Consider the following 22,701-nt stretch of genomic DNA (forward strand, 5'->3'; position numbering starts at 1 on the left):
AACCATGTGGGCAAAGCCATATTCCCTTTGCATGGCTGCCTATAGCCTTTAGCAGTTACTTGAAGTTCTACTTTTGGCAATCCTAACCCATTCCTCCCCTCATTCTGCATCTGACACAAAAATGTACTTCAGATTGTCATTTTACAAAAAGTCAGAAAGGAACTATCTTCCCATTTAGAGAGTGGGGTCCAGTATACATAAGCTTCATGGCTATACATAAGCTATCTACCCTGTTTGGTTTTACAGCCGAGAAAATGGCATGTGACACCCCTACCCAAAGACAGCGGACTATGTCGACCTCTGGAGAAGCTCTATATGAAGTTCTTGGTCTGCATAAGGGAGCATCAAATGAAGAAATTAAGAAAACCTACAGGTACAGAGGAAATTCAGTAATTCCTGTACTAGTAGTGATAGTTATCTTGTGATTGATAAGTGCCTCCAACTAAAGACATTTGCTTCCTGCTAAGACCAAGTAATCCCAGTTTTAGAACTCACATTCCCTGTTCTACAAATACAAGCAGTTGGGAATAGAGAGGCAGATACTGATTTTATGAAAGAGCTGTCTCATGATGCTAGGCCTTAAGAAAGGGCAGCCTATGCTCTAAGCTTACAGTGAGAGAGGTGGAGGGAGAGAGAGGAAAGAGAGGGAGGAAGAAGGAAAAGAGAGGGAGATAGAGAGGAGAGAGATGTCTCACTGTGAGTGACAGGAGTTGTAATTTAACCCATGTGACATAGTGTGACAACAAATCTAGTAGAGTGATTAAAAAAAAATAATTGGTAGCTTGTTACAATTGCTCTACTATATGCTATACTTTTAAATCTTTAGCTTTGATCTTTCATACCTGATCTAGTTCCACGTTAGCTGTTTTAGGAGAAAATTGAAATATCTTTTACTTTAAAGCTCCAAGGAATTAAAAAAAAGGTTGAATACAAAAATAATTTACTTATTATAGAAAATTTGGCAACTACTAAAAAGAAAAATAATAACATTTATCCATAATTCTACCTCTAATGATAATTATTAATATTTTTCTTTCTAGTTTCTTTCTGTTCAGATAAGACTTTTTAAAATCAAGTTGGATTCATCTGTATTCTTTATCTTTCACTTTAACAAGGTCTTATCATGAAACTATCTTGCTGTCATTAAATATTCAGATTTATAATGCTATGGCTATTCTCTAATTTAATTACTTCATAAGCTATTTTTAAATATGTACATTCTTCTTTGAAAAAAGATTTTATTTATTTATTTTTTTTTTAGAGGGAGGGCACAGGCAGGAGAAAGAGAGGGAGAGAAACATTGATATGTGAGAGAAACATTGATCTGTTGCCTCTTGTACACGTCCTAACCAGGGATGGAACCGGCAACTCAGGCATGTGCCCTGACCAGGAATGGAACTGGCAACCTTTTGCTTTGAGGGACATCACAATCTCACTGAGCCACACTGGTCAGGGGAACATATACATTCTTTTAATTTTCCCTATGGTTATTTATCTTGTACCTAACTTATGATGTGTATTTTCAATTATTTCCTTATTTGTTGAGGAATAAAGTTGTGTCTTTAGGAAGAAAAATGAATCAAAACATAAATCAAAGTTTATTTTTAATCAGTTACTTCTTATATAGGCTTGTTATTTTACAACTTTTAGTTATTTTTGTTTTTTGATATATATAAATTTAGAATTTTTAAGCAGATAAATTTGTTAGTCATTTACTTTATAGATTTTTGTTTTATCTGTCATGGTTAAAAAGCCTCTCTTGATTACAATATTATAAAAATATTAACCCATTTACTTTAAAACATTTATGGTTTTACTTTTATACATTAAATCTTTGATCAATTTGGAGTTTATTTTGACATAATAAAGGTAGGATTTCATGTTTATTTTTTTCCTAAACCATCACCCCACAAAAATTTACTGAATTCTCTATTTTTATCTACTGATGGAAAAATTCTTTGGCTTTGGATTGGAACCTTCACCATGTGGTAAACTGTAGGACCCCAAATGACTTCAAGAAGCATGTGTTAAAGACCAAATTGCCATTTGAATCCAGACAGTTCTGTCAAAATTGTAAAGTTTGTTCAAAGTCAATATCAATCTTCTAGTTTATATTTCACTTAAGGTACTAGGGAGAGAAAGAGTTTTTGCTGTGTTACTGTGTTCTAGGGCTGTCCAGGAGTGTGCCCAGGAGCTGCTGGAACCTGTGTGTCCTTGGCTACGGGTCACTAAACTTGACTCTTAAAGCTTTAGGGCTCTGACATTGTGCTGGGGGTGGGAGTTGAGAATCAAAATAATTGTATTCTAAGCTTAGTACCTACAAAGATGCTCTCTGAAACAAGAAAAAAGTGATATCCAACTACCTTGTAAGTTTTAAAACCCAGTTTACAAATATGACTTTAAATTGTCTTTATTAATTTTGTAAGTTAAAATTTCAGGTCATATCCTAATTAAGGCACTAATGATGCCGAGCTGTTCACAAGTTTAATAATTACAGCCTGAAGTCTTTTCACGTAATCAGCACCTTCCTATTAATTTTGTTTTACTGTCATACAAATATTATTTTTTCAGCTGATTAGGGTACTAGTATGCTGCCAAACACATCTACTTCTATTTGAATTATACATTTGTATTCTGCAAGTTATTTCAAGTGAATGAGCAGGCTGAAAATCTACTGAGAATATTATTCTTACATTCAAGGACCTGGATCAAAGCAGTCAAAATATAGTGAAATTAAAAGCCAATGAAATTTAATAAAATTACCAACTGTTGAATCCATACGCTGCTTGACCTCTGTTGCAATCCTTGGTTGTGCTCTTGAAAACAAAGCTGAGTTAGAAGACATTTTTCCTTCTTTTATATTTTATGTTTATTTTTAACATCATACAAACAGGTATACAAAAATGTCTCTTTCATACTTTAGATCCCCAAGTTTTCTCTCCATGGAAAGCAATTTGTCTTGTATCTTTCTGGAGAGATCTTATACCTACATAAGCATCTATACAGACCTTCTGGGCTGGGCAGGATGGTATAGATTTGTCTGTCTCTCTTCCTCTCTGCTAAGCACAACTAAAAAGCCTTGGAAATTACACAAGAGACAACTAAAAGAGAACCCTGAAAGGTAAAAAGAGAAGATGAATTGTTTAGGAACCACAGGACCAAGGGAACAATACAGTGGTGGGGCATTTTATGACTCCCCACCCAAGAGAAGATAATCCAGGCCTGGCCTTTCCTGATACCCACTCTAGCAACTGGAAGGCAGCCAGGTGGTCTTATTTTTCCTCTGAATTGAACAGAAGCCTTGTTAACAACAACTCTAGATAAGCCCAGCAGAAACAGCAAAGGGGACCATCTGAAAGTTCTCGTTACAAAACTGGCCAGAGGACTTTCCCACCAGTCTGAGTCCCCTTTCTCACCCAGAGATCCTACTTGACAGGAGATATTAACAAGGAGGATTCTGCCTCAACAAACATGCAGCCCAGGAAGTGTTTTCGAAGCCTTGGAGATTCCCTTTCCTCACGCAAGGCGCCAGACAATCAAGACAGTGAAGCTCCTTTCATTTCCTGAACTAGCACCAACAAGGGCCAGTAGGGGGCCCAGAGGCAGGTGATAAACCAAACAGAACAAAATAACACCGTACAGGCTCTGAACATTAGACTGTCAGTGGGTTCACAGTCCACAAAAGTAAGCTAGAAAGTGCCTGTTAAAATAAAAAAGTATAAATAGGGCTCAGAGTCTCCTAACATCACAGCTAAAATGTCCAGATGAAATCACTCATTATACAAAAAATCAAGAAAATTACAACTTGCATGAGAAAAGATAATCACCTGACTACCACACTGAGATGAACCAGATATTAGATTTATGTAGTAAGTATTTTAAAGTAACTATAATAAAAAAGATTCAGCAAGCAATTACAAATCTCTTGAAACAATTGAAAAAACTAGAAACTTCTGTGATACAGAAATAGAAGTTCTAAAAAAAGAACCAAATGGAACTTACAGAACTGAAAAATACCAGAAATGCTACAACTAACTGAATGAACTCTGTAATACAGGGAGATGACTGAAGATAGAAACAGTAAAGTTGAGGACAGATCAGTGGAATTTACCCAGGGAGAAAATAAACTGGAAATAAACAAGAGAGTCTCAGGAACTTGTAAGCCTGTAACAAACAATCCAACGTTTACAACATTGGTGTCCTAGAAGGGAAGGAGAAAGAGAATGGGATTGAAAGAGTATTCAAAGAAATAACGACTAAAAATTCTCCAAACTTGGCAAAATCAGCCTACAGATCAAGAAGCTGAGTGAATAATAAATAAGATAAATCTAAAGAAATTCATGCCAGGACACATCATAATTAAACTTCTGAAAACTAAGACAAAGAAAATACCTTGAAAGCAGACAGAGAAACAACACGTGATTTATATGGGAACACCGGTTCAAATGACAGCAGATTTTTCTTCTGAGACAACAGAGGCCAGAAAGAAGTGACACAACATTTTTCAAGCGCTAAAAGAACTATCAGTTTGTGAATTCTGTATCTGGTAATACTATACTTCAGGAATTAAGGGGAAATAAAGACATTCTCAGATAAAGGAAAACTAAGAGAATTTATCACTAGCAGATCTACTCTTAAAGAATGGCTAAAGGAGCTTTTAAAAAGAAAGAAAATGATGAAAGGAATCTTGGATCATCAGGAAGGGAGAAAGGAAAATGAAGAATGCAGAAACATGGGTCAATAAAATAGAATACCTTCCTCATGAATTTTCTAAATTGCATATGATGAATGGTATAAAAATTATAACATCATCCAATACTCAAGACAATTATATCTAAAATTGAGGAGGATAATGGGGCCCAAATGGGAGTCAGTTTTTACATTTCACTCAAATTGATAAAACAATATCAGTGGACTGTGATAAGTCATTTATACACACACACATGCACCCAAAACACTAGAGGTAAATAAAGATGGAATCCCTAAAAATATTCAAATGATCCACAGGAAGATAAGAAAAGCAAAATGGAGGAGTGAGAAACAGCAGGCACAAATAGGAAACAAATAATAAAATGATAGACTTAATCCCTAACATAATAATTATATTAAATGTAAATGGCCTAAGCGTATATTATACTTTTCCTTCCTTATGATACAAATGATGGTGTACTATCACTCCTATTCTGTACTTTGCATTTGTCTCTTAACAATATACCTTGGAGATCATCCTCAGGAATGATCAGTTCATAAAAAGTTTAATTCTTTTCACACTGCAGCATATTCCATGATAAAGATGTCCCATGATTTAATCAGTTCCCTGTTGGTAAATATTTAGGTTGTTTTCCATCTGTTGATAAATATTTAGATTGTTTCCCATCCAGGTTGCCTTTTTAAACCAACTTAGAGCTTCTCAGGAAAACCCCATGGTTCCAGAAAGGAAGGTAGAGGTGGTAAAAAACTATCTTGGTTCCTGTCCACTTCCCAGTTTTTGCTATGACTCTATTCCAAATCCCTGGAGCAAGGATCTAATAGGCCCGCCCAGCTGGGTCAGATGCTCACCCAAGCTGAGAATTTGCTGACTCTGCCTAGAGATCCAGAATCACAAATACCCATTACCTTAGCAAGGACGGTGAGATCCAACCCTATGGGAAGGAAAAGGGGCAATGTTCTCTAAAAGGGGACATAGAGTTGGGAAGGAAATTATCAGTATTTCTAGTTCTTCATTCCTTTAAAGAACTAAAATAAAAAGAAACCTCACAGACCTATCTAAGCCCCTTCTTGTGTCTATCTATAAATAGCTACCAAAAAATCTTTCTGTGACTAAAGGATCTTTTTTCCTACATCATCATTTTTCCTACTAGTATAACCATACTTCATTTATCAGATGATAAATTGGAGTCCCCAGCTACCTCAAAGAACAGCTGGGAGGAGTGACAAGAGAATTTCTACTGTGTCAATCCATCACATACTGAAGTTCTTGTCTCATTGAAATTTTGTAAAGAGAAATGAGATCATTTTTTTTCAAATTGTGTGGGGCCCTTTGTGGAAAAGCACAATGAAAATACCAGGTACTATTATGAATGGATAGATATCCTCGTCATCTTTAAATGTCTAAAATTATCCTGCCATTTGCCACTATCGTCAAAAACCATTTATTCAGCATAAAGTGGCTTTTTGCTCCATGTCAAAAGTGTCATATCACAGGGTGAGACTCATGGTATGAGTCTCATCCACAGCTTTCATTATGAAATAAATCTGCCTTTCACATTACACAGCATAATCATTCCAAAGAGCTTGAAGTTTAAGGCTCATTTAATCCAATTTTCTCATTGCTAAACCATGCCACTTAATCCTAACAGTGTTTGCATGAGATAAGCAAATACTTCTATTCTCTGACTGCCTAAAAGCCTTTACTCCCCTTTTCATGCTGTCTGAAGGAGACTCATTTGAGTTCATCAAATACACCTGGAATGGCTAAGCGGTTACCCATCTTGCACATATTTGCCATAACTTTAAACTGGCATGTTTCCCCTTTTCACTAAGTGTAAGTAGTCCTTCTGAGGCAACAGGAATTTGAGTTAGGAAGCTAGGGAAGAAGGAGAGGAGGAGGGACAGATGGTCTGCTGTTGAAATATGAGACTCAAAGGTTGTTTTCTAATCCTAATACCAGGCTTTGGCCCCTTTTGAGTGACTCAAGAGCTTGAGTTCCTGGTAAAGTCTTCATCAACCAAGTCCTTCTAGGAGTCTCCTGTGGGAAAGTGTCCCAGGATCCTGGAGTCAGTTCATCCCTATGTAGCAGTGTTGCTCCACCAAACCAAGTTTCCACCCTGTTAGTGATACCTGCTTTCCATTCACTCAGTGGGCATGTCCATGGTCACTGCCGGGCACAACTCTGGGCATGCTAGGCTCTGCAGCTGCAGCTCCTCTGGTTCTCAGCAGGGCAGAGCTGCTCTGCTGCTATTTTTGTGCCACCCTACTAGACCTGGCTGGTGTAGCACCTGCTCCTTGCTAAGTACTTGGTGCCCAAGTCTTCTGATTACTCCTCCAGGCCAAGAAATCACTTATGCTATTTATCTTGACACTTGAGGGAGTCACCAGTGCCTGCTGGGAGATAGAAAGTCGGATATACGGCTTCCTCTTTTTTGTAATATCCTCTGTTAGAGACTCCAGTCAGTATAAAAATTTATTACGAAAACTTCTCCCATCTTATAGATTTCTCTCTATAGGACCCAAACACATGCTTAGAAGTAAATCAGACACTAGCTGTAACAACCCTATGCTTAGAATCTCCATACTGTCTGACAGATAAAGCATTGCTCCGGGGTCAAATTCATCATGCCTGGCTCTTTCTTCCCTAAGACTCTGCCTAGGTCCTATCCTATCCTCAGCTAGGCTTCTGTAACTACTGGGTCATTGGACTTACATAGCTGTGGCTGCCTCAGCAGGGAACATGACTTGGATTTCTTTCTGGAAGGCTCTTCAGGCTCAGGGGACTTCTGGGAGGCTGCCTCCGGGCCTCCAAGCATGCCCTTGATGGGCTCAAACTCCCAGCCATGAACAGTAGGCTGTACTGGTTCAAAGAGGCACCCACATCCCCCCCCCCCCCCCGCCCATAGCCCTACAACAAACAAGGCTAACTGTTCTGTATTCTGCTTAGTAATATGAAAGAGAAAAATGTATTTTGCTGCTCAGCAAGCACTTTAGGAGTGTGATCAGATCCTTCTTTTCTTGATGTTGACTGGCACATAAAAATCCTTCACTCAAAAGTGAGTAGACTGTTGATCTATTCTTCATACTGCTACCTGATTATAGAAGAAACCAAGAAGGCTGATCACAGCACTTAGCAGCCACTGGTATGTCTAGTATCTCTCACAATCATTAATGGCTTTCTAGCAGCAAGTTCTGTTCATGATTCAACAACTATTTATTGATCACCTACTATATGCTGGGCAAACAGATAAAATCCCTGTACTTTTGAAGTCTATATTATGGACTGGGGGAGTGGGGAAGCTTAATAATAAGTAACTAAGTAAAACATATAGTCTATTAGATGTTGTAAATGTGCAGAAAAACAAAGTAGGTAGGAGGTGCTAGGAGTGATGCCAGAAGTTACATGTTCTCTTTAAGGTATTCCACATAGATTTTAGCACTAAGATCTCTTGGTTACAGTGAATTCTAAGTATAAAGAAATTAAGAGCATAGGGTATAAATGCAGAAAAGACCTGGATTCAAACCCCTTCTCTTAGCCTCATTTTCTTCATGGAATACAGATAATGATACTGAGCTCAGAGGATTGCTGAGGATTAAGTGAGATGATATATGTAAAGTGTTTAGCCCACATCTGGCACATGGGTTATCAGATACCATGAAGGATACATATAAGTCCTAGAAAATAGCCCTACAGAATGGCATTCTTTAAACTAGTTAGGGCTTGGGCACAGGGACATTGTCCAAGCAGTGTGTGTATGCATGTTGTGAGTATGTATGGGAGGTAGTTACAATCTGTGGCATTTCAATTCCATTGCATACATTTAAAAAAGTATTAAAACTGTTTTATTTCAACATGCCAATGTTGGTACTATGCTCAAAAATTTATATTCTTTGCATCTGTTCATTTTCATAAAAATATTGGTACCAATTAGAATGTGGAAGGAACAGTCTATGAACATTTTAAGAGGCATATAAGCAAAATGTTAGAATCTGAGAGAGAGAGAGAGACCCCAAATATACCCAAAATGATTACAGAGTCATTTAGGTGGGTTTCGGGGAAGGTGTGTCGGGGGCCTTGTTTGAGGTCCTCTATGTGCTCCATGGCACACTGTGCGTCCCATCAGAGCATAAAAAACCCTTATAGATTTTTAAGGTCCCTCTGCCATTTGGTCAGCTCCCTGAAGGAAGGCACTGTGCTTTGTCTTCCTCGCACTTCGAGTCCTAGTGCCATGCTAATGTTTGCCAAATACAAGAATGAGTTAGCAAATATCAGATTTTGCCTCTAGATTTTCTCCTTGACTATATTCTCAGTCTTTTTAAGATTGTTCTCAAATGTTTGATCCCTTAGCTGGACAGGGAGTCATTTATTGACCCAGTAAATAGAGAGGCACAGATCAGCAAGGCAAGGTCATAATTGGAGTTTGGGACCTGGTGCATTTTGTATGGCTGTGGGACCTTCACATGAGAAGTAATTAAGGAATAAGGAAGGGGAAACTGAAGAAAATACAGACAATTATGCAATTTGAAGAATGTGAGTCTTGAATATTCAAAATCTCATGTGTAATTTAAATGTTAGTTTTTATTTACACTGATCTGTGAATTTTTTAAGTCAGATGAAAACAAGATTAGGATTCCCAAAAGGGAGGCTGACTGATTTTCCTTGGTGCAAGAAACTAACAAAATGCTGGCCTACTTACTGAATGCGATCTAACCCTTCCATAACATCTGAGACCACAAAATCAGAGTGAACTAGTTTCATACATCAGTACATGAGTCTCTGTGCCTCCTCACAGAGGAGCTTAATTTCTCCTTGTTGGCAAGGCACCAAATATCCTGGTTCACAGAGCAAGAGGAATTCAATGGATTCTTCTATTTCATTCAATTTCACATGGAACTTTCTGGAACTCATCTTTCATCTCTAAAGAGGTGATTTGCCTCAGTGAGTCAAAACCTGTTTACACAAGGAGCAGGAAAAAGTGTCATTTCCATAGTAATTTGTGGCAACCCCAAGCTGTAGTGCTTTTACCCATCATTATTAGCAATTACAGGTTGTAACAGAGGCTGCTGATGAATAAGTGTAAATGTCAGGGGAATGCATAGCTAATAGAAGAATTGTAAATATTTACAAGGCAAAGTGATGATTCAAGCTCACAAGATAAATTGAAATTAATCTCTATCAAGCACTAATATGTTTCCTGAATTCAAAAATGTTCTGTTAAAAACAAGAGAACATAATATGAGGTTATATCAGAGTTATCTTCCAGGTCAGCTGCATAACCTCCCTTCTTCCATGGCAAACCTTCCACTTGATCCTCTTATTTCTTCATGTAACTTCAACTTCATTAGTTCCTGGGCTCTAGAATCATAATTATCAATGACTTTTTTCACTCACTGATTCACTCAACATCTGTTTAGTACTGGATATTTATTCCTATTATACTGTGAAAGATGAATATATATACACACATATACATATACACATACCTATCTGTATCTATATGTACATACATAGTTTATACCATTTAAAGGGCTTATAAAGAGTTAGATTTAGTGAGGTTTAAATGATACATACTGAAAGACAAGTCAAACAAAGGAGTCTGTAAGTGGAATAGATTAACTTGAGCACAGGATTCATATTAATCACTTAAATGAAAGTGAATATTTCATTTCATCACTCATTCCTGTCCCAGGTACTCTAGGTTCTGGGAATACAATTACAAATAAATCATGGTTATTGATCTCATGTAACTTGAGGTCTGGTGGAGGAAATGGAAAGTAATCAAATGATGACGAGAATGAGTGTATAATTACTGACAAGGTACAGTGCTCTGGAGGAAAAAGTATGGCTCCATGAGAGTATATAACAAAGACAGCTGATCTGGACTAGCGATTACAGAAGTCTTCCCCAAGAAAGTGAATGCAGTATTAATTTTAGTACAATTTATATTAAAGGTAATCAAAGAAAAACCAGAAGGACAAGCCACATTCCAACATATATGGAATGCTTCTATGTGTCAGGCACTATGCCCAGTGATTTGTAGTCATTATGACATTCTCACAATTCTGTATTGTAGGTACTATTATTGTCTTTATTCTACTCTTGAGGTAGGTTAAGTAGCTGTCCAGAGTCACGTGCAGTAAGTACTGGCACCTAGGTTGCCTTACTTCAGGTTCCACAGCTCTTAACAATCACATCTCTGATTTAAAATAGCTGCCATGGATCCTAAGGATTCAAAGGCCAGAATCTGAGTGATGAGCCATACTAGAGAATGGAGCAAAGGTCAAAGCTAAGAAGGAAGCCTGGGGATGAAATTTAGGGTTCTTAGTCCCAGGTTGGGATTTAAACACAGAAGTAGAGAGAGGGATCCGGAATGCGCACCAAGCTCTAAGTTCCAGACAGTGTGGGGAAGTGGGTTCACTCTCATCACACCTAGGGGATGACTGCACCTACCAGGCAATGTGACATCTGGCCTTGCACTGGGGTAAAAGTGGCTTTTGGTATTTACTAGCAAAGTTCTATTATATACCTAATGTTCAAAATAGTAAGATTCATAAAGGAGTCCTAGGTCCCAAGGTAATGTAATGCACCTCTCTCTGGCAATAGTGTTAAGTTTAACTTCTTAAGTAATTTGTTGATTTTTGAAAAATCATGGCACATTCAGCATATGTTACTTACCATATACCTTGCACCTATAGCTATGCCTGATGGACTAGATGCTTGATAAATAATTGGTGAATAAATGCATGTATGAAAGCATAAATGAATAAATCAGTAGGAAAAAGCAATGCTTCCTGGGTGCTTTAGCAATGGTTGCCAAACTAAGTAATCTAATATACTAATCAAAAGGAGTTATGTAAACATAAATTTAAAAGAATATGAAGGCACAACACTGACAAGGTACAGTGCGCTGGAGGAAAATTGTTACATCTATTGCATACCAAAATGTTCTTTAAGTTGGCTTTATCTCTACCAGTATTCTTAAAACAAAAGAATAATAAATAATAAAAGTATATTTTCAAAGGGATATGTTTTCTATAAACTTAAATGGATTTTAATGAAATTGGTGTAGATGTTAAAACTATTGCTAGGTAATGATGTCAATGAAAATGGTGGCATATAGAACTCTAGAAGTCTGCTCCTCCATAAAAGCAACTAAATATCTGAAAAAAAACTGTCAGAATTAACCTTTTTGGAATCTGGAAACTAACCAACAATAAAACACTGTTGAAAGAAACTGAAGAAGGCACAAATAAGGGAAAGATAGTCCATGCTCATGGATTGAAAGAATATTGTTAAAATGTCCATATTGCCCAAAGCAATCTACAGAGTCAATGCAATCTCCATCAAATTCCAATAGCATTTTTTCACAGAAATAGAACAAAGAATCTTAAAGTAGGTATATAATCACAAAAGATCCCAAATAACCAAATCAATCTTGAAAAAGATGATCAAAGCTAGAAGTAAGATGTTCCCTGATTTCAAACCCTATTACAAAGCTATGGTAATCAAAACGGTATGGTATTAGCAGGGAAAATGACACACAGCTCAATGAAGAGATCCCAGAAATAAATCTCTGCTTGTATGGTTAATTAATTTATGACAAAGGAGCTGGGAATGTACAATGGGGAAAGGATAGTTTCTTTAATAAATGGTGTTGAGAAAACTGGACGGCTACATGCAAAAGAATGAGACTGGACCACTATCTTAAACCGTACACAAAAATTACTTCAAAATGGATTAAAGACTTGAATAGAGGACCTGAAACCATAGAACTCCAAGAAGAAAACATAGATGGTAGGCTCCTTGACATTGATCTTAGCAATGATTTTTTTTTTTGATTTGACACCAAAAGCAAAGACAACCAAAGCAAAAGGAAATAAGTGGGACAAACCAAAATGTTTCTACACAGCAAAGAAAACCATCAACAAAATGAAAAGACAACCTACTGAATGGAAGAAGATATTTTCAAACCATGTATCTGATAGGAATTTAATATCCAAAATATATAGAGAGAGTGCATACAACTCAGTAGGAAAAAAACCCTAACTGTTTGAAAAAATGGGCAGAGTTCTGAGTAGACATTTTCCCAAAGAAGATATACCAGTGGTACATGAACATGTGCTCAACATCACTAATCATCAGGGAAATCATCAGGGCAAATGTCTGCTGAGGGCTTTGCCTGGAACCAGTGTTGAGAGCTGCTGTTGAAAGTTGGAGACTAGGTTTGTACAGCCATTTCTCCTACATTCCAGTCCTATTTTATATTGATGTCTCGAGTTCAATAGAGATTGCTGTCTGTAACAAAATAAGAATGAAAAAATTTCCCCAGAAAATGTAATAAGGCTGAGGGTCCAGAAACTTTTGTTGGGATCCTGAGCCAGCTAACAGATCTCTTGAATTGTATGCAGCTCTCAGATTCTGTGTGAGCTGTTGCTTGGGAAGGAAAAGGATTAAAATACAGCACTCAAAGATCTTAGTGACTTGCTGAAGACTGTCAGTGGTTTGGTGGTGTCAGAACTTTGAGTCCTCATTCTTTAAAGCAATACTTTCATGATCAGTGTAGACCAGTGGTCCCCAACCTTTTTGGAACCAGGGACCAGTTTTATGGAAGACAATTTCCCCAGGACCAGAGTATAGGGGATGATTTCAGGATGATTCAAGCTCACCTCCTGCTGTGTGGTCATGTTCCTAACAGGTCACGGACCCCCTACTGGCCCGAGGCCTGTAGGGTGGGGACCCTTGGTGTAGACAAATAATTCTATCTAGACTCTAAAGTGTCTATGCAGACATTTTATCTACTGTGTTTGTGCAAACATTCTAGTCTAGTCTACCTTATTAGGGAGAGTAAAGATCTGGCTCTTAAACTGTCCACTGAAAAGAAACTATCTAAAATAAAGTGCTATCACTTGATATTTGAACTTTTCAGAAGTTTAAGTTATTTATCACTCATTAAAAAGCATACTCAAGCATAATGCCTCATAAAGTCATTATGCATTCTAGAAAAAAATTGGGGAGATTATTTGCCAAGATATCATTGAAGTACAGTGGAATCACTGTCTTGACTGCCACTAGAGGTCAGCACTTGACCCTGAATGTGGGGAAAAAAAAACAGCTCTTTAAACAGATCATCATTGTAGTTCCTGCTGTTATCTCACTCAATATCTCTTGAATGACGAATGTGACTATGGATCCCAGAAAACACCCAATTTCTGGGGTGAGGTGCTCAGATATTTCATCTGTAAATGTGAGGAAATCATAGGACCTTGTAATGTGCCTTTGGAGGGCCCTAGGTGAGGCCTTGGTGGTAAACTACTAAAATCATATATTCTATAGTAACAGGCATTCAGAAATAATTTTATAGCAGAGGTAGCACTGGCCTCATTAGCTGCAATTTGAAGCCAAATCGTGCCCTGGCCTTGTTATTCTGTCCTTTGATTCTATACTGATCCTGGCCCAGTGGCTCCTGCTTCCTTGAGCCCCACTAACACTATCGTTCCAGCTTTCTCTCAGCAACATATTGTATTAAAGCTTCTGGCAGGGAGTGAAACTCAATTACATGAAATGCTTGTAGTGGGTATGGAGACTTGGCTGATCAAGGGGAAAGATATGACCAAGAAAGCCAGTAACACACAACATGCTTTAATGGGTGGTGCTTCAACGAGATCATATGAGAGGGGAGATCCCTCAGAGCATGAGACCATCCAGAGACTTATAGAATGGGGCTACCCTCAGGAAGCGAAAAGGGCAAAGACACTCCCAGCAGAGGTGGATGTTGGAAAGGAGGCTTACTATCTAGCTGATGTCACTCAAGAGCATAGTGAGGAGTCTCAGAGTCAGAGAGCTTCAAAAGGCCATAACAGCTTGGAGTCTTATAACCACAAGGCTGTATCTTATCAATAGCCAGCAGATGTAGGGTGAGGTCTTGCAGGTATGTAAAGCAGGCAAGCTAACAACCCTTCTAACAACCCTGATTTAACCAATAGAATGTGGCAGAAGTGATAATTTACCTAAACCTTTAAAAGGCCTAGCAGCTTCTACTTTTACAATTTGGCTTAAGCTAGCCACCACTGAAGAAATATGACTACCCTGAGACCATCATGTTGTGAGGCACCACACCTAGCTATGTGAAGAAGCAACATGGAGAACAGAGTCCCCAGCCCACAGCCCTAGCTGAGCTCCCTGCCACAGCCAGTACAACTTACCAGCAAGTCATGAGGCCATCTTGGAAACAGATCCTTCAGCTCCAATTGAACAGTCTTAGCCAAAGCCAAATAGAGGAAGAAAACTGTCCCCTCCAAATCCAACTCAATTACAACATTGTAGGCAAATAAATAAAATGCTTGTTGTTTTAAGCTACTAAAATTTACTATCTGGTATAAGATGACATCATCTTAGTTCTCCAATTATTTCTTAAAAGTTTTTAAAATACAATATCTGTAACACAGAGATGATCAAGTATACAAGTGAAGACAATATGAACAAGAATCAGCCGAAATGAGAAAATAGAACAGTGGAAAGCTTAGGTATTAAAATTACCATATATATATTTAAAAATAACTATCAAGAAAAATTACAACAATGAGAATTTTCACAGAGAATGGAAAATAATGAAAAGGGACATTTCAGATTTTTAAAATAAACATAAATTTTACATAAAAAATACAACCAAACTCAAGGTCTTGAAGATATGGTTCAACAGGTTGGAGAGCTGACTGCAAGGCAGGCCAGAAGAAAATAACCAGAAGAATTACAAAAGTACAGAAAACAATCCAAGAAGATTAAAAAAACATAGAGGATTCAATAACATGATCTTAGGAGAGTAGAATGAAAATTAAGAAGAAAGCTGTTTGAAAGCATGATGTATGTGATTTTTCCAGGTTCACGAATGATATCAATCTCTAAATATCAGAAACCCAATAAAAGTCAAACGGAATAAATAAAAACAAATCTATATCCAAACATATAAAAAATGATGAAAATCAAAGATGAAAAGTCTTTTTGGCAACCAGAGAAACAATACAGATTATCTTCAAAGAGCAACAATTAGACTTACTACTAGTAGATTTTTCAATGGAGATAACGAATGCTAAGAGACAATAGATTGAAACCTTTGTTATTATGAAAAAAAATAATTGATGGACTACAATTCTATGTCCAGAAAAAGTATTCTTCAAAAATTAAGGTAAAATAAAGCTATTTTAACCTAAACAAAAACTGTAGGAATTAATCATCAGCAGACCTGCAGTAAGAGAGACACTAAAGGGTGTTTGTAGATAGAAGGAAAATGATCCTGAGCAACAAAACAAGAAAACAAAATAAGAAAATATGTGAGAAAATATACAGAAATACTAACTGTATAAAACATCATTAAATGCTACATGTATTAAATAACAATTCTTGGGGGCTTAAAAGATGTAGATAATTGAAGTGCATGATACCAACAACACTTAAGTAGAGAGGAAAGTATCATTTTTACTGTTCTTCCAAAACAAGACAAAAATACATTGGCATCATACATTGAGAAGTCAAGAATTCTGTAATCTTTAGGAAGACCCCAAAAGGAATAATAAAAGAATGTGTAATTTTCAAAGCAACTGAGGGAAAAAGTAGAATAATGAAAAAGAATCAATCTAAAAGAAGACAAAATAGAAGAAGAAAGAAAATATATTTTAGATGGGTTTATATAGGTTATTTTTTAAAAACCTATAATAAAGTATAGTAGATTTAACCTGAAATACAGCAATATTTACATAAAAATAAACATAGACTAAATGTTTCAATTAAAAGAAACAGAATGCCATTGCAAATTAAAAAACAAAACTATATGGCATTTACAAAAAAATATCATATATATAAGGATATAGGAAATTTAAAAATAAAAGGAGAGAAAAATGTATTCTATGTAGATACCTATCCAGAAAGCCGATATAGCTTTATTAATACTGAAGGAAAGACAAAAAGTATTATTAGAGCCCTGGCTGGTGTGGGTCAGTAGATTGAGTGTATGCCCACTAACCAAAGGGTGGCTGGTTCATTTCCCAGTCAGGGCACACAGCTGGGTTGCAGGCCAGGTCCCCAGTGGGGGCTGCATGCGAGGCAACCACACACTGATGTTTCTCTCCCTCTCTCTCTTCCTCCCTTCCCCTATCTCTAAGAATAAATGAATAAAATCTTTTTAAAAAGTATTACTAAAGAATTGTATTTCATAACAATAAAAGTTCATTTCACCAGGAATACACAGCAGATGTGAATTTGTATGCTTTTAAAGAGCATGGCTGGGGAGGGGTGGGAGGGGGGTGGAATTGGGAGTAAAAAGGAGAAAACTGTATTTGAACAATGATTAAAATAAAATTTAAAATAATTTATTAAAAAAAATATCAAAAAAAAAAAAAAGAAAAGAACATGGCCTAAAATACACAAAGCAAAAAGTGACAGAACTGTAAGGAGCAATATGCAAACCTACAGTCCTAGTGGGAGATTTTAACATACCTTGCTTGGTAGATCAGTAAAATGGCTACGAATATAAAAAGATTTGAACAAAAATTAGCAAACCAAATCTAATGTTCTTATATAAGAACAAATGACCAAACAGGCACATTATATAATATTTACACGTGGAGCATTTATAAAAATTCAACATATAATGAGACATAAAACAAGTCTCAAGTTTTGAAGAATTTAAATCTTATAGAATACGTTCTCCTGCTGAAGTGCAAGCAAGCTAGCAAGCAAAAACAAAAAGGTGGCAAGAAAAGTCCAATATGTTTAAAAATTAGTAGAAACAATGAAAAGAACTCATGGGTAAAATAAACCATAAATTTAGAAAATATCTAAAACTGAATGTTTCACATTAAAACATGTGGAATGTAGTTAAAGTGGCACTTAGAGGAAACTTCAGTGAATTCAATGCATGTATTAGAAAATTCTGTTTGACAAATAAAAAAATACATAATGACCAAGTTGAGTTTATCCCAGGAGTACAAGTTTCACTTAACATTAAAAAATCAATTATATTAGTAGATTAAAAGAAAAAAACATATATTCTGAACAGATGCAGAAAAAGCATTTAATAAAAATTTAACAGCCATTTACTCTTAATAAATGAGTAAAAGAAGGAGAAAATGATGCCTGCTATAGTCACTCTTATTTGACATCCTACTGAAGGTCTTAGGACAGTAAGATAAGAAAAAATGTAAATCATATAAGAATTGGAAAGAAAAAAATCATTATTTGCAGATTTATATGATTGTGTATGTAGAAATGCAAAAGAATCTATATTTATAAAATTAATAAATAACTTTAGGGAGTTTGTGGGATAAAAAGCATTAATATATAATAATCTTTTACATTTTCTATGAACTAAGAAAAATGTTAATATCAAAACCACACAAAAAATTAAGCCCCTAGAATAATTCTATGAAAAGATATGCAGGACCTAAATGATAAAATGATACAATTCTGAGAAACATTTAAAAGTCCTAAGTAAGTGGACTTAGTAAATAAATGTCAATCTCCAAACTAACCTACAGAGTCAATGAAACGGCAAGGAAAATCCCAATGGTGTGCATGTGTATAAATTGACAAGCGAATTCTGAAAATTATGTGGAAATGCAGAGGGCCTGAATAGCCACAGAACTGTTAAAGAACAACAATATGGAAGAACTTCCCTTTTAAGATATTAAGACATATTTGGAAGATATCATATTTAAGACTGTTAGCTAAATAGCTAAATAGACCAATGGAGCAGAATATGGATCCTAGAAATACAGGAAAAAGATTTAATTTTTAAAATAAGTGGTGCTATGATAGTTGGATATCCATTTTTAAAAATAAAATTGGATGCCTACCTCCCACCACACTACAAAAATCAGCTACAATTGCACCATTGAGTTCCATGTGAAATGCAAACCTATAAAGATTTTAAAGTTATAGAGTTTATGGGACAATATCTTCCTGAATTTAAGAAAAGTGATTGATCCAACTAAATTAAAATTAAGGATTTGTTTATCAAAAGATTCCATTAAGAAACTAACAACAGTGACAACTAAAAATAGCCCCAGAAATGAAGAATACATATGTAACATATATAACTGACAAAGGATTCATATAAGAATATGTATTTTTTAAATCCTAAAAATTAATTCTAAACATCAAACTAAAAACTGGTGAAAGGCTAACATGCAATTAAATAGAGGATATCCCAAATTAGGAAATGCAAATTAAACCACAAAAGAAGATTGCCACATATTAAACTGTTTGTCATACAAAATGTCAGGCAGATGTGCATTGGAAATCATATATTGGTTTCTTATATTTTCACTAGGGTGTTGCCTGAGTTTCACTGAACCTCCAGTATTATGACATAGTCTCAGGCTCCATAGATGCAAAACTTGCCATACACCTAGGGTTACTAATCTAGGGTTTGTTTTCACCTGCAATCTCTGGTTTATAGTAGTTCATTTTCACATCTGTCATCGGTTTTCTCCCCTTTGTAGCCATTTTTTCTTCCTAGAAAGAATAGTCTATAATATTAGCTCCAATTTTATTTCCTTTTGCTACCTTTGCAGTACATCCTGGCTCTGTACACTCTCCTTCTTTTCTTTTGTGGTAGACAGCAGGTGGTTTTCTTCTGGGGCATTAGACAGATAGTAAAATTTGTGGCTGAGGGATTTTAGCAGAAAGTCACACAGTTACAATAAGGAAATCTTTCAAATAGGAGGCAACAGAAGGTGATTGGAGAAAGCAGCTGAAAATACGTTGAATGGGGAAAGGCGGCTATAGATACAGCCACACCAGGCAGAACCTCCTGAGGCTGAGAGGCCAGCCTTCCCAAAGGAAAAGTCTCCTTTGACATTTCAACCCCATGAAGATAGATTTGGACTAGAGCTGGGGAAACATTGTCATCATCAGGTCTTAGGTGACTCAGAAACTGGTACAGAATAGTAGGTAGATCTCACCCGAGTGTTACATGGTACAAGGAAGAGAATTGAATGGAAGATTACAATTCTTAGAATTATTCCACTGCCTCAAAAAAGAAGGTAGGTCTTAAGGGCCTTAGGTCATCACAACTATAAATCCACGTTTAGCTTTTGTCCACTCACTGAATTCACTATAAATAGCGAATAGGTGTCATTGGATTTTGAAGTGGAAATTAAATAGAGGCATTGTTGCTATTTCTAATATTACTTATAGTCATACCAGATTAACAGGTGACTAGAAGTAGAGAAAGATTTAGAATTAGAGCTTCACATTCTAGTTGAATATTATGTCACTTTTAAGTATAAAATGAGAAATTACAAAAAAGATCTTTAAAAGTAATAGGTGAGTAAAGGTACATTTAAATGTACTCCAAGCACTTTCTTTCACTCTAAATCCTACACGTTTTCTTGCTCTATAGACAATTCTCAAGGGGATGGGTCATTGATCAGCTACCTCCTTGAGCAGTTGTGTAATTTTGGCAGCTACCTCTGCTAGCCATATTTCCTGAGGATTCCTCAGAGCCAAGAGTATCTGCCAAGAGGACTCAAAATGCTGCTGGCAACCAGGAATTGGATTTGTTACAAATGGAGGTGTTCCAGCCCTCTGAATTTGCCAACTCCATTGTTAGAGGAATGTGATAAATGGTTGAGAGCATCTGCCCTTGTGAGCTGACAAAGATCCAGGCAACTTAAAATACGACAGGAAGCGAGCTTCTCTGGCTAAGTCTTAGACAGTGTGTGTAAGTCTACAACTGAACACTAGAAACAAAGAAATGTTTCTATGAACATAAAGAGCCATTTCCCAGGGATTTCTTTCTTTCAAAGCAGAAGTTAATGGCTCTTGCATTTGACTGGCCTAGACATGATCTCTGGAACTAGTGGGGAAAATGCTGCAATTGTATTGTAGGAATATTGAGCAATTAAAATTAATGTGGTTAAAGAATCCACTTGAGGTTTTTTGATGATGTTCATTGTATCATTGAAGTTTGAGGACTTCTTACTTTCTTCCTTTCCCCCCTCTAATTTATAGTGGGTCATTTAAGGGAACAAACTCTAAACTTTCAGCTATTAAAGGAGCACAGAATTTGTAGCTAGAGCTTTCAAATGCTTAGGGAAGGACACCACACAAGTAATATGTATATTACTTGTTATTTTATAACAAGCAAAAACAAAACAAAAAATTACCTATAATCCCAATGTGCATCTATAAGCACATCTATAAGGAAGGTTGTGGTTATAATCTTCCCTTTTATTCTTTCTTTTCTACTTATTTTTCTGCTTTATTTTTCCCTATATGAAGACATATATACACAATTGTCTCTGTGTGTATACATGTATATTGTGTGTGTATGTCAAAGTCACCAAAGATTTATGTCACTAAACCCAGTGGTCAATTCTTAGTCTTTTAAGATATATATATTTTATTGATTATGCTATTACAGTTGTCCCAATTTTTCCCCTCTGCCCCCCTCTGCCTAGTACCCCCATAGCCTCCCTCAAGCAATCCCCTCCCTTAGTTCATGTTCATGGGTCATGCATATAAGTTCTTTGACTACTCCACTTCCTATACTGTTCTTAACATTGCCCTATTTTGTACCTACAAGTTGTACTTTTTAATTCCTGCAACTTTTCCCCCATTCTCCCCCTTTCCCAGCCGATAACGCTCCATATGATCTCCATATCTATGATTCTGTTTCTGTTCTGCTTGTTTGCTTAGTTTGTTTTTTAGATTCAGTTGTCGATAGTTGTGCATTTGTTACCATTTTAATGTTCATAGTTTCGATCTTCTTTTTTTATATAGTTCCTTTTAATATTTCATATAGTAATGGCTTGGTGACGATGAACTCCTTTAGTTTTACCTTGTCTGGGAAGCATTTATCAGCCTTTCAATTCTAAATGACAGGTTTGCTACTAGAGTAATCTAGGTTTCAGTCCTTACTGTTCATCACCTTGAATACTTCTTGCCAGCCCCTTCTAGCCTGCAAAGTATCTTTTGGGAAATCAACTGACAGTCTGAGAACTCCTTTGTAGGTAACTCTCTCCTTTTCTCTTGCTGCTTTTAAGATTTTCTCTTTACATTTAACCTTTGGCATTTTAATTATGATGTGCCTTGGTGTGGTTCTCTCTGGGTCCAACTTGTCTGGGACTCTCTGTGCTTCCTGGACTTGTATGTCTATTTTCTTTACCAAATAAGGAAAGTTTTCTTTCATTATTTTTTCAAATAAGTTATCAGTTTCCTGCTCTTCCACTTCTTCTGCAATTCTTGTGATTCAGATGCTGGTATGTTTGAAGATGTCCTAGAGGCTCCTTACTCTATTCTCATTGTTTAAAATTCTTTTTTCTTCTTGCTGTTCTGATTGAATGCTTTCTCTCCCTTATGTTCCAAATCATTTATTTGAATCTTGACTTCATCCCCTCCACTGTTGGTTCCCTGTAGATTTTTCTTTATTTCACTTAATGTAAACTTTATGTCTGCCTGGATCTTTTTTTATGCTGTTGTAGTACCCAGTGATTTCTTTGAGCATCCTGTAACCAGTACTTTGAACTCTGCATCTGACAGATTGCTTATCTCCATTTCATTTAGCTCTTTTCCTGGAGTTTTGTTCTGTTTTTTGTTATTGTTTTTTTCATTTGGGCCATATTTCTTTGTCTCCTCAATTTGGAAAGATCTCTGTGTTTATTTCTGCATTAGGTAGAGCTGCTTTGACTCCTTGTCTCAGGAGCGTGGCCTATTGTAGAAAAGGCAGCTGTAAATTGCGTGGGGCAGAGCCTTAGGTAGTTGCCAGGGCAGGATAACCTGTTTCACCACTTTGTGGCTCTGTGTTGAGGAGGACTCAGAGAAGGTACAATGCTCCTGCCTGGCCTCCGGAGATTGCCCAGAAAGAAGCTGTCTTCTGGCACTCATTTCCTTGCCAGTCACTTCACTTTCTCCCTTTCTCCCCTTATGCCACTTATGCCCTTCCAGCTGTTGCACTAGTGCTGAATTCCAGAGAGAGTGGGTCCGCATGAGCC

The 22,701-nt window shown here is 36.6% G+C and overlaps 1 protein-coding gene across 1 annotated transcript in view; it reads left to right on the forward strand.

Moving 5' to 3' along the window:
* Positions 1-22,701, forward strand: part of DNAJC5B (DnaJ heat shock protein family (Hsp40) member C5 beta) — a 64,288-nt gene that overhangs the window by 5,586 nt on the left and 36,001 nt on the right. Inside the window, exon 2 of the mRNA XM_036031166.1 lies at positions 247-373. Coding sequence (XP_035887059.1) covers positions 255-373 — 119 coding nt within the window. The 5' untranslated portion in view covers positions 247-254. The remainder of the gene's footprint in view (positions 1-246; positions 374-22,701) is intronic.

Source organism: Phyllostomus discolor, chromosome 7 (genome assembly GCF_004126475.2).
Source record: "Phyllostomus discolor isolate MPI-MPIP mPhyDis1 chromosome 7, mPhyDis1.pri.v3, whole genome shotgun sequence".
NCBI classification, from domain to species: domain Eukaryota; kingdom Metazoa; phylum Chordata; class Mammalia; order Chiroptera; family Phyllostomidae; genus Phyllostomus; species Phyllostomus discolor.